Genomic DNA, 13142 nt, shown 5'->3' with positions numbered 1-13142 from the left:
GCTGTCGAGCGGCAAGGACAACCGCACGGTGTGCTGGAACCCGGTCAACGGCGAGATCATCGGCGAGCTGCCACCGTCGAGCAACTGGGTGTACGACGTGCAGTGGAACCAGGCAAACCCGAACCTGCTCAGCGGGGCGTCGTTCGACGGGCGCATCAACTTGTATTCGCTGGCGCGTGAGAACGACTCGATCGAGAGTGCGGTGGCGCCGGTTTCAGACGATCCGTTTGCACCGCAGTCCAGCACGGCGTTTGCACCTGCACTATCGCTGAAGCGGCCACCCAAGTGGCTGGCGCGGCCCTGCGGAGCGACGTTTGGGTTCGGCGGCAAGCTGATCTCGTTTGGCAAGACGGCGGTGGCACCAGTGGCTCAGGTGCCGGGCCAGCCCGCGCAGCCTGCACTGCCCGCACCGGCACTGGTCAGTATTCGCGAGTTTGCGTCGGAGCCTGAGCTTGCCAAACAGGCAGTCCAGCTTGAGGAGCTGCTGCAGAACGACCAGGCAGCTGAGGTCTGCCGCGAGCGTCTGGAGCAGAGCAAGGGCACTGACCAGGAGCGGTCATGGGAGGTGTTGCAGATTCTATTCGACACAAATGCTCGTGATAAGCTTATTAGCTTCCTGGGCTTCGACAAGACTGGCGTCAAGGCGCGCATTGAGGAGCTCATTAAGGCCAAGGCTAAGGAGGAGAAGGAGGAGGCTTCCAGGGAGCCGTCTGAGGAGCCGTCTGAGGAGCCTGCTGAGGAAGAGGAAGAGGAAGAGGAGAAGGAGGAAGAAGAGAAAGAAGAGAAAGAAGAGGCGAAGGAAGACGACAACCCGTTCGCACAGTCCACCTCGGGCAATGCCGAGGCTGACGACTTCTTCAGCAAGCCCATCGAGACGGCAGACAGCGAGCCAGCCGCTGCAGTCTCAGGAAGTGAGTCCCAGCCGCTGCAGGCGGCGTTTGCAGGAGCATTCCGCATCTACGACAAGTCCAAGGACATCGCAACAGAGGATGCTGACGGGCTGATCACGCGGGCGATTCTGCTTGGCGACATCGAGGCAGCAGTGGAGCTGTGCATTGAGCAGGAGCGGTTTGCGGATGCGCTGATTCTGGCCACGTGTGGCAGCGCAGAGCTTGCGCAGCGTGTGCAGCAGGCGTACTTCAGCAAGCGCGCGCAGCAGGCATCGTACGTGCGGCTTCTGCATGGTATTGTTAGCGGCGACCTGACGGACATTGTCCGCAATGCAGATCTGGGCGAGTGGGACGAGATCCTGGCGCTTCTGTGCACGTATGCGCAGGGTGACCAGTTCAGCAGCCTGTGCGAGGAGCTGGGCAACCGGCTCGACGAGGCCCAGCGGCTCAGCGATGCGGTTCTGTGCTATCTAGCGTCTGGCAACCTGGAGAAGGTTGCGGGGATCTGGATTGCACGTGAACAGGGTGCCGAGGGCCCGGCGCGCATCCAGGCGCTGCATGCGCTGGTGGAGAAGGTGTCGGTGTTCCGCAATGCTGTGCAGTACATTGACCCGGCGCTCGGCGACGAGCAGGCGGCGTTCCCGCTGGCGCCACTGTACGACGCTTACATCGAGTATGCCAACTTCCTGGCGTCGCAGGGCCTGCGGGACATTGCCAGCCGGTACCTGGAGCGCACTCCTGCATCCTACCGCTGCTTCACCCCGGCCGGTGAGGACGGCTTGGCTGCGCTGCGTAACCGCTTGTCGGCCACTGCTGATGCCCCGTGGACCGCCGCTCCAGTGGCCGCCGATGGTGCCCAGGTCCAACCTGAGGTCCAGCCTACAGTCCAACCCGTAACCCAGCCCGCCCAGCAGCAGCAACAGCGCCAGGTGTCGCAGGCCTACCCCTCGACGCAGAGCTCGGCCTACCCGCCGACCGGCGCTGCAGGTGGCTACGGTTCTCAGCCAGGCTATGCGCCGGCTAATATGCCCACTGCCCAGCACTACTCGGCTCCTTACACCCCTGGCTACGGTGCACCGGCGCCGGGCTACCCAGTTGCGTCGTCTGCTTATCCAGCAGCATCGGCGGGTTATCCGTCGATGACCCAAGCCTACGCACCGACAGCGCCGACGATGCCATCGGTTTTCCCGCCACCACCGCAACCGGTGAATCCGTCGTCGATTCCCAGCGGCAGCACTCCGCCGCCGCGCCGTGAGGAAGGCGCCTGGAACGATCCGCCGATGGTGAGCAAGTCGAACAAGCGCACACCGCAGGGCATCCCCAAGCCGGCCGCCATCGTCAGCCCATTCCCGCAGGGCCGGGCCACGCCGCCGCCTGCGTCGATTGCACCGTTCAACGCTGCGCGGTCGCCTGTCCCGCAGGCATCGGGCGTTGCCCAGGCTCCACCTCCTCCACGCGGCGGATTTGTTCCGACGAGCAAGCCGGCGCCGCCCCCACCCGCTGCCAGCGTGCCGTTCCCGGCGGCCCAGCATGTACCGCCGCAGCCGCAGGCACAGCCGTTCCAACCGCCGATGCAGCAGCCGATGCAGCAGCCAGGCTTTATTCCACCGGCCATCGGTGCAGCGCCCGGCGGCCCGGGTGCTGTGGCGCAAGCATCGCGCGGCCAGGTGGTGTCGCCTGGAGCCACACAGCCCGCACGTGTAGCGACGCCAGCCAAGCCAGCGACGCCCAAGCCAACGGCCAAGTACCCGGCCGGTGACCGGTCACACCTGCCGGCCGAGTGGAAGCCTGTGGTGGTGGCTCTGGGCCCCCACATTGCGCGTGCCAAACAGTTTGCAGCGCCAGCCCAGAAGCGCATGGTGGATGATGCGGAGCGGCGGCTGAACCAGTTGTTTGATCTGATGAACTGCGACGAGGTCAACAAGAAGGAGCAGCTGGCGCCCGTGTTCCAGGCCCTGGTGCGCGAACTCGATGCCCGCCGCTTCCCGGCCGCCCTGCACCACCAGGCCGAGCTGATGACTATCAACTCCGAGCTCACCACCAACCTGGTTGGCATCAAGCACCTCATCAATGTCCTCAAGACTCTGCCCATGTAGGCATGCATGCGGCACAATCCGATATAAAAGCCTCCGTTATCTTGTCATTCCTTTTACTCGATCACTTTATTAAACAATATCGCTCATTCCCCATGTGGCGAGATTAAGAATGGCCGCCTTGCTGTGAGGGGTCATATAGATCCACCTCTTGGATATAGAGCCAAGGCTATGCAGCATCTGCTTTGCTCAGTATCAGTTTTATACCTCTCTTGCTTCACTAAAGATTAATGTGGCTACCATCCACCACCTGTTCCAGCGCCATGTTGGTCGTATCTGCTCTATTTGCCAGTGACAGCAGGGAATGTAAGCAGCAGTATACGTACCATTCGAGCCAACTGCACCCCTGCTAACCACTTGACCACGTACGCAAACTCTACGAGTGGAGCGATCGCTTACAGGGCAGAAATATTGCCTTTGAGTCGCGCATCGAATACTCTGGCGACCGTCGAGTACGTTTGCATACCGCCTTTTTTGTTGATCGACACGCTCTAACCCTGTTTCTTTTGTGTAGAATACTGTGTTTGAGCAGGATATTCCGTTCCCACACTACATTGATTACACTTTCGGTAACCCAAACAACGGATATAATCCGGAGCGCCTGTATATTTTCGTTGATGACGAGTACATTTTTACACATGTGGAGTGTTCATAATAGCAGCTTTTGGCATATTCCTGAGCTGCGCCAAGAAACAAACTCGAAGCCAAGCAACGACGCAAGAGTATCAGAATGCCCGTTCCATACTAGGCGGAGTTTTTGGCTAATCCGTATGAATACTGGGGGGTTTGTGTGTGACTCGGACTTGGCCGACTTTAGTAAGCAGCCAAAGCTGTATGCGGAAAAACTCCTCACGGTCTGAACTCTTTGGGGTGGTATGGCGGATAGAATAGCGAGAAGATGCGATCCTCTGGGCAACAGACCGAAATCCTGCCGTCACAGAATATAAACATCCCAAGCAGTCCCGCTTTGCAGTAAAAAAAATACAGCTTTCTTTCAGCCCTTTCTTGTAATATCCTGCCTCTCCTTTGTAAATACCAATGTCCGACATACCGGTTGGCGCCGACCTGGCAACCGCCACTGGCCCAGTAGACTACTACCATCTCCCTAGCGATGCCGACGGGCGGCTCGTATACTTCACATACTTTCCAATAAACACCGCACCGGAAATCGCCGCTGCCGCCTACCTCCTGACCACCATCGTGCTAGCAATCCAGACCCATCGGGCGGGTGCCCAGCGTTGGCTCTATATACTATCCGGCACTGCACTAGCCGAATGTCTCGGCTACGGCTTCCGCACCGCCTGCGTCTACCATACAACATTCGGCCTGTTCGTACTAATGACCCTGTTCCTGCTCCTACCGCCCAACGCCCTGGCCTTGGTGAATTACAAGACACTGGGCGAGATCATCCGCACCTCCAATGTCGAACCTAGGCGGTTTTGGCTGCGCCCTCGTTTCGTCACCTGGTTCTTTTTCGCCAGCGACCTGTTCTCGATCGCCATGCAAGGGACCGGCGGCGGCATGTCCACCTCGGAGTCCCTGCAGACGCCTGCCAAGGCTATTGCGCTGATCGGGCTGTGCGTGCAGCTGGTGTTTTTCGCTTGTTTCTTTTTCATCGCTGTGTATGTTTGGTGCCGCGCAGAGTACGTTGTCTCTACGGGCAAGCATGATAGGGATGGGGCGGAAGCGAAGACTAAGGTCATGCGGGTGGTGGTTGGGACCACAGTGGTGCTATACTTGAGATCAATCTACCGCGTTGCCGAGTTTGCCGATGGGTATGCGAGCCCGGTGTATAGGGCAGAATGGGCATTCTATGTGTTCGATACCATTTTCATTTTCATGACCTTTGCTATTTACTGTCTCTGGTTTATCGGGCACAATTTTGTGCGCAACAAGGCCCTAACCGACTCGTCTACCGACCTGGTAGCTGCCGGCACTGCATCTAAACTCGAAGCTTAGAATGCTTTATTAGCTAGCATTGCGTTCTTTTCAATATACGGTATACTCGTCCATAGCGCCATGGCTTTGGAGTGGTATGGGTCGGCCAGAGCCAAAGCTGGTTCTGCATGTCTGAATACGCAGCCCCAAATACTCCATTGCGCATGAAGGCACATGGTACTTGAGCGTGCAGATATGCCTACAGGTCACCTCAGCATAACTTTGCATTAAATTAGCCGATCGGTCACTGAAAGATGCAAGCCGCAGCAAGTACACCCTTAATGGAAGGAGAGAGAAAACTTTTTCTTCTGCACTATATATTCTACTTTTTTTACATTACATCCAACAATGCCGGTCAAGTCGATGCAAGCAGAAGAGCTGTTTGTTCGTGAAGGCGAGGACTTCGTCTTTCAGAGCGGCACGAGCAACGGTGGGTTCCGCACCACGGTCTACAGGCATTGCGAGAACAAAATGCGCGTAGTGCTGTGCCGCGTGCCAGGCCCACTGTGCTCAATGAACATTTATGTGCCAACAATTGCCAAGGACAACAAGGGCCTACCGCACACGCTGGAGCACCTTGTGTTCTGCGGCTCCTTGCGCCACCCGCATCGCGGCTACCTGGACGCACTGGCCAACTGCAGTTTCTCGATCGGTACCAACGCGTGGACGGCAGAGGACCACACGTGCTATACGCTTACGACAGCAGGCGAGGAGGCGGTTGCCAATGTTCTGCCGGTGTTCCTCGACCATGTTCTGCACCCGCTGCTGACCGACAGCCAGTTTATCACCGAAGTGTACCACTTTGACGCGACGGGCAAGGAGCAGGGCGTGGTGTTCAGCGAGATGGTCGCGCGCGAGAACAGCGAGGAGGATCTGATGGATCTGAGTCTTCGCCGGCTGATGTTTGCCGATGATTCAACCTACAGCTTTGAAACCGGCGGCCTGACCAAGGATATTGCAATGCTGACAAACAAAGAGATCACCGAGTACCACCGCAGATTCTACGATGCCAATAATGCCACGGTGGTTCTGATCGGCTCATTCAGCGACACCTTCGAGAATGTGATCCAGAACCTGCCCACTGACCTTGTGGCCAGTCAGGGCTGCGACTCGCGCGAGCCCATGAACTGCTCCATGCCTACCTCGGAAAAGCGGTTCGAGTATGTGAAGTTCCCTTCGGCAGAGGCAGACTTTGGATCGTTTGCATTTGGCTGGCGTGGTCCCCTCTCCGGGAATGTGGAGACTGTAACGGCGATCGAGATCCTGATGGCATATCTGGCTGATAACGCGTCAAGCCCGCTCGCCCAGCGGTTTGTTGAGCGCCCAGCGCCGCTGGCCGGGTACCTGTATGCCGATGTGCGGATGACGCTGCCGAGCTCCATCACCCTGACGTTTTCCAGTGTTCCTTACTCCGACCCGAATAACCCCAATGTGGATTCCCATGACGACGACCACGACGACAGCTACGACGATGACGACCATGGGCACGATGACGACCATGGGCACGATGACGAAGAGAGCGAAGAGGAGGACTACCATGATCCAGATATCCCTATGTTGTTCGCTGAGGGGCACTTTGAGCGCCTGCTTATTGAGGAGCTCCAACGGATCCACGACTCGCAGTTCGACGGTAACCGGGCTGCAATGGCTGAAGCAACCAAGCGGTTCCGTCAGAAGCTCGCTGCCAACATCGAGGACAGTCCACTCGACGTGATGCAAGAAGTGATTTTGCCCGATGTCGTCGCCGCCCACTTCTCTCCCAGTAATTGTGCGCATATTGGCACCCGTGCTCGCGTGTTCGACGTCATTGATAGGCTGGCTCAAAAGCCCATCGGGTTCTGGCTTGATCTACTCCAGTGGCTCATTGATGAGCCCATGTACCACGTCGCCATGGTTCCAGATGCTGAACTGAACAGGCAGCTGGAGGCAGAGCGCCAAGAGATTGAGCTCAGGAATGAGCAGTCTATCGCCGACAAGAACGAGCATACAAGAGAGATCGATGCAGCCGTTGAGGCGAATAAGGTCAATATTTCAGACAAGCTGAAGTATAGCATCCCGATTCCTGATGCCTCGCGGATCAGTGGACTGCCGCATAACCACTCCGTGATCAAGCTAGATACCCCTGTCGGCCCAGCCAAGGTTGTTCAGCTGGTCGAGGTTGATTCGGAATTCCCTGAGTTCAAACTGCATGTCCCGCTCACTAACCTGCCTGATGAGCTGCGTGCATACCTTGTGCTTTTCCAGGAGCTACTTCTTGGGACCGACCTAGTCCTTCCAGCGGGTGTACCATATGGTGCTGATGGAAGGGAGACAGAAACTGAGCATCGGATTGACTATGTCGAGTTGATAACCACCTTGCCGACATTACCACGCTCAACGGTGCGGCGATTGGGTACCAAAACGAGAGGTTTTCATGCAGCTGGCTCGACGAGCTGTTCAACATTTACGTTCGTTCGCCACAGGACAAGCTGCAGGAGGCTACACAAAGCATCATCTACGCAATGATGTTTGCTGACTTCGCAGTCGAGCGTATCCTGACAGTCGCGCAGAACTTACTCAGCGAGATTGTTGATCTAAAACGCAATGGCGACCAGATGGTGGTTCCAGTTACTACGCTTTTCACTACGCAGGACCGTGAAGGATGCCCTCGTTGGATCGACAACCACATCAGTCTGTTTGAGCAGGATCGCGTGCTTCGTAGAGTCATCGAGGAGCTCAAGGCAGGAAACATGAGTGCTGTGGAGAAGCTGAACCTGATCCAGGAGTTTGTTATCAATACCAGCGGCGGGTTCATGTCGCTCAGCGCGCCACAGGGCCACAGAAATACCAGCATGGAGTTTATTGGCGAGTTTGGTCGCAAGTGGCAGAACTGCTTTGAAAAGTTTGTGGGTCAGAATCCCCGCAGCTCCCTATGCAACGACGTTGACCTGTCCGCATGCCCATTCCCATTCCCGCGTCACATCAGGTTCCCTGATCTAGCCAAGCCCCTGCGTGTGCAAGTCACAATGCCTACTCTACAGGCATCCAATGTCCAGATCTCATTCCACTGCAACTTGTACCGTCAGCCAACCAGCACACGTCCATTTGCCGAGCAGTTGGCGGAGCTTCCTGCCATTGATTTTTACGCGCTCGAAATGCTAGTTGCCTTGCTCCAGCGCTCCGACGGCCCTCTGTACAATGCGATCCGAGGCAAGGGCTATGCGTATGGCGCATTTTTCCAGCAGTATATGTGGACGGGCATGCTCGTGTTCGACTGCAGCAGCGCCTCTGACGCTCCCAAAGCCATCATGGAAATGCAGTCCCTTGTGGCCTCACTTGATGAAGACTGGGGCGAGCACGTCACCGACTTTGAAATCAACATGACTCGCTCGTCAATCGTGTACAGCAATGCCTCGTTGGAATCCACGCCTGATAGCGTTGTTGCCAACTGCATTACAAGCAACATTTGCGGTTTCGAATCAGCGGCCATGTATGATCTATGGCGCAAAAAGCATCTGGGCGCTGTCAAGCAGGAGGATCTGCGCAGGGTATATGAGCTGTATCTGAAGAAGTTTGCCGATCCAGAGTTTCCCTCAGTAACTGTCATTCTAACTCCTCCCGAGACAGATCTGCCACCGGAGCTTGGCGAATTCGAGCACAGGATGTTGGATGATTTGTAAGATGTGGCTGTTTTATTTATAGATACTTCAAATGGGTAGATATCAAACAGCCACTAATGTGGATCATAGGTATCCACATACACGACATAATGAAAATACTAGGTATGCAGCATTGCCCTCTTGTGACGAAAGCCCATCAAGATTCGTCAGGTGGAAGAGAAAAGTGATGATAACAAAGGTGGAGTTGACGAATAAGAATATATATGCTTTTGTTTTCGGAGGAATCCAGAATCTAAGGCCTAATCGGACTCCAGTTTCGACGGTTCTGGGGCTTTAGCTCATCTGGGAGAGCGTATGACTGAAGTTCATAAGGCACCGTGTTCGATCCACGGAAGCCCCACTACGGATCTATTTTTGCTCGCCAGATCGCCATACTCTTTTGGATCGTCCCAGTGCTCGACACACTGGTTTGCCCCAACCGGTGGTGCTCATCCATGCCACGTTTGCTTTTTGCTCAGTCGATTGTGCATGCATATTGTTGTCATTCGGGCAACCCCATGCCATGTCCCTCAGAGGACCAAGAGCCAGCAATCGTATTGGTTGCCTCTTGCCGCTTCGGGCACTGGCAGTACATATTTATGTGCATTAACTCGCTGTCGCTTGTCCGATAAGATATGTTTGGCAAGCCATTCGTCTGCTGGATACTGAATCTATGTACAGGCAAGCAGAAAAGACCAGTCGAATATCTGCCTTTGCTGCAAGTGCTTTCAAGTGAGAAACATAGGGAATGGGGAATAGGGAACCGCACTGGGTGTTTGACGATGGTCCTGTCATTTAGCAACAGGCCGCTGTGATATTTATACCTGATGAGCAGGGCCTAGCAGAGCCATTTTTCTGGATAATAAAACACACAGATCCAAATATCTGGACAATACCACAATGAAATGTCGAAATTGATTGGAAGCCATTGCCGCCAAACACCTTACTTCTAAGCAAAGCCTTCCTTCTACTGCTTGTGCACATGGCGCATAACGATGCATCTGAGAAATGGACGGTGTGGTTAACAAAATAGCTGCAAGGCTGGAAAGCGATGTTTATAAATGGGCATTGAAAACTGATGGAGGTGGAATGGAGGGGACATTTACATATGCACATGTTCACCACTAGCACCCATCAGGAACACTGCTGTCATCGGTATGCCTGCCCCATCCACCACCTGGTGCATTGACACCAAGTCCGCGCTTGGCAAATGCACCCCAGATCTCGCACCTGTTCTTGCCACCAGTCAGATTCTGCTCGGCCTGAATTATGGCATTGCGTGCATCGATAAACGTTGGGTTGCACGGCTGCAGCTTCATCCCGTCAAGCAGGATCTGGAGCATGATGGAGTTGCCCTTGGTCAGGTCGTGGGCAAAGATGTCATCGGCAAAGCCATTCTTGTCAATCAGCGCCCACATCACTTCATACAGAATTTCAGCCCACACCTCGCCGATGGCATGCACTTCCTGGTAGTCCATGCGGTCGAGGTAGCTGTATGTTGATGGGTTGGTGTCCATGCTGGTTGAGTACGGATAGTTGCGAATCCCCTTGGTGTACACATAGTGGCCCAGCACGAGGTCAGCGTCATGTGTATCAGTGCTCTTGAGGCGCAGGATAGTCGACACTGCATCGCTCCACCCCTCGCCCATGCCACCCGACTCGCCATCATTCAGGCAGTCGGTATTGGCGGGCCCACCTGTCAGCCGGTTCGAGATTCCATGGGTGAACTCGTGTGCTACAATGTCCTGCTCAAAGTCGCCGTCGCGGTTTGGCATAGTCTGGGTCCATGTATACATACGCATGCGCGGACGCTGGCCATCGGGAGGCGTGGCAAAGTTGGCATTGTTGGTGCCAGAGCCGTCCTGGGCATTGGCAATGACGCCATCCCCGCCAACCCCTCTGCCGCTAAAGTTCTCATCCTGGAAGTTGCCTGCAGCCTCATCAAAGCCGTAGATGTAGGACAGATCGTGCATGATGTTGTTGGTATAGAACAGCTGCACAATAGCTGCGTCAATGTACGACTCTGGTGGCTGCGACAAGTTGAGGGGAAAATCGAACACATTGCCGGGGCCAGCTTTCGGGCGGTGGTTTGTCTGCCATGTCGAGCCACCGGTTGGGTTGGACTGTGCCCAGACATTGTTGCCGTAGGTCGAGCCCTTGGTGACCCAGCCCTTTGGACTGGCATCCTTGCTTGCCGGGTCAGCAACCAGTGTGTGCTTGCCATCTTCAGGAGACAGCACATCCTTGGCATAGACATTGTATGATTCAGACTGCGAGTACCAGTCGTAGAGGGCGAGCACATTGTGCGAAGAGGTGTCGATGCTTGCAGTCCACCAGTGGTCCTGCTGCTCGGCATTGACACGCCAGACGCTGGATACTGAGCCGTCAGCATTCTGCAAGAGAGCAGAGGTAATACGGGCAGTTCCATCGATGGCAAAGTGTGCAGGCAAGTTCGTGACAGTGAGCCCAGACGATGAGTCAAAGCTGGTTGCCGCCATGCCACCAAGGTCAGTGTCGGCAAGTGGTGCTTGGATGTGGTTGGCCAAAGCAAGAAGGGCCGCTCTGGCAGAGTCTGTTGAGAGAGCAGCTGATGAAAAGTCGGCATTGTTGCTAGCCAGAGGCCCAGGAGTAAATGAATGGCCAGACGAAATGACACGTCCATTCTTGTCAATGTTGACGTTTGCTACGGCATTGGTGACATGCAGGCCATCGTGGGTCTGGACCATGTAGACATGTGTTAGCCCTGTAGCAGTGTCGGTGTATGCATCGGTGATGTGGATGCTGTCCAGTTGGATGCCATGCTTCTGGTGCAGATAAGTGGCAGCAATCGACATGCTCTGCAGCAGCAAGGGGTCGCTGTGGGCAAGCGACGAGGAAAAGGTGGTAGGGCTTGCAATGGGGTTCAGAGACAGAGGAGTCTCGTAGACAGTAAATGGCTGTCTGTGGCTGAGAGCAGGGCTGAACGGCTTGGCTGGCGTGGAGAGCTGTCGCTGCTGTGGCTGGGAGATAAGCGCACAGGACAGAGCAGCAAAGTAAATGGTAGATACGAGTGGTTGGAGCATGGTTGGAGCATGGTTGGAGTGGAGGACAAGGTGAGGCAGGCGCTTCGTTCCATGTGGGTTGGAGCGCAATAAATACGCAGCTGGCAGCACAAGCAGCAGCCTTTACATAAGGCGTCGGGGGGGGGCTGGGGACAGTGGCTTGCGGTGTGGTGGTGGGAAGCGTGACCCGGCCGGCTTAGGAATCGCCGGCGGTCCGCCAAAAGCAGCAGCAAAAACATGTGAGGGCGTGACTTGGTCAGCACTCGGGGAGTGAGGATTGCCGAGGCCGGGGTGGGGCGGCAAAAGGAATGGGCAAAAGAATCGTCAGCGACAGGATTTGAACCTGTGCGGGCAGAGCCCAACAGATTTCGAGTCTGTCTCCTTAACCACTCGGACACACTGACGCTTATCTGGATCGAGCCGAGGCTCTGAGCCGATCAACTGCTGAAATTAGTGGGAAATAATGTATACATAAAGGAATTGAACAGTGGAGCAGTACGCTTGACACTGCATTCTTGCACTCTGCCGCTAATATAACCCCAGAACCTCCTGCTCCTTGGATATTACACATGATGACATTAAGACTGAATTAACCACAAGTAGTATTGGTGATGCTCCCTCTCGAAAGCGATCATGATAGTTCAATTCATCATTAGATATTCTAACAAATGTTCTTTAGTCTTGTTGTGTGGCTCAAGTTGTTCTGCAAGACAATATCATGTCAGCCATCACCTTGGCCGATAACCAGAATAGTTCTAGTGTTGAGCCAATTGAGGAATCGAACTGAGACTTGTGATCACTACAATCGCAGCCTGCTGCCCTGGTTTAGCTGCTGCGCTCAGATACTATGCAAGAACGAAATACTCAAAAGGGGCAGTGTGCGGCGCTTGTAATTTTATTGACCCTTCCTGTTTTATTCTCTTGTTCCGTAATTCAAATCTTTCAATAACATGTACAGAAATACCCATATCTTATGTGCTCTATATTATCATAACAGTAGTGTTGCGCGCCCACCACAGCTGTCCCTGACGTCGACATGTCAGTCGAACCAGGTGACCGCAGGCCAGGCACCAACGAGAGCCCTGCTACAGCCTACACTATAGAGGTAGCATCTAGCTTCTGATGAACTGCACAGATGGCCACATTGAAAACACCTCTGTGCAACTCATCTATTCTCTTTTCTCCCTTTTCTTTTGTTTTGAAATTCAAACTTCTTTAAACTCCCCTATTAGCACATCACAAACTATCACAACCATTTTTGTGGACTTCTAGTGAGATAAAGCTGAAGATAACATGAAATTCAGTATCTTTCTGAATGATGCAGCCTGTTTTAAATGGTACTAGTTACGAATATACAGCCCATTGGCCAGCTGCATTGGTGACTCTGTGCTTCATTTCCCGACCAATACACATGGCTACTTTGTATTATAACCAGCTGGCTACCTCTACATTGAGGATAGCTTCCTATAGACATGAGCAAGTATACTAAAAGGCGCATGATGACTGGTATTGTGCCTCTTACGACCTCATGTATTGTAATGA

The 13142-nt window shown here is 54.6% G+C and overlaps 1 protein-coding gene and 2 non-coding genes across 3 annotated transcripts; 1 reads left to right on the top strand and 2 right to left on the bottom strand.

Moving 5' to 3' along the window:
* Positions 1-8847: 8847 nt before the first annotated feature.
* DL89DRAFT_t201 lies at positions 8848-8920 on the top strand. Its single transcript has one exon. It is a non-coding gene; the product is annotated as a tRNA-Phe (tRNA).
* A 599-nt stretch (positions 8921-9519) lies between these two features.
* Positions 9520-11640, bottom strand: DL89DRAFT_271723 (uncharacterized protein). The gene has a single exon (XM_040888942.1). It carries the CDS (start codon positions 11619-11621, stop codon positions 9684-9686), a length of 1938 nt encoding a protein of 645 aa, XP_040739402.1. The 5' UTR covers positions 11622-11640; the 3' UTR covers positions 9520-9683.
* Positions 11641-11922: 282 nt separating this feature from the next.
* DL89DRAFT_t195 lies at positions 11923-12004 on the bottom strand. The gene has a single exon. It is a non-coding gene; the product is annotated as a tRNA-Ser (tRNA).
* Between the last annotated feature and the right edge of the window lie 1138 nt (positions 12005-13142).

The sequence above is a fragment of the Linderina pennispora genome, assembly GCF_002104995.1.
Source record: "Linderina pennispora strain ATCC 12442 chromosome Unknown DL89scaffold_58, whole genome shotgun sequence".
In the NCBI taxonomy this organism is placed as follows: Eukaryota; Fungi; Kickxellomycota; class Kickxellomycetes; order Kickxellales; family Kickxellaceae; genus Linderina; species Linderina pennispora.
Note: the sequence above shows the minus strand (reverse complement) of the source record. Positions and strands in the feature narration are given on the sequence as shown.

Excerpts from the sequence above, each read along its gene's own strand:
- DL89DRAFT_271723 (XM_040888942.1), bottom strand. The coding sequence starts at position 11,621 with ATGCTCCAACCACTCGTATCTACCATTTACTTTGCTGCTCTGTCCTGT.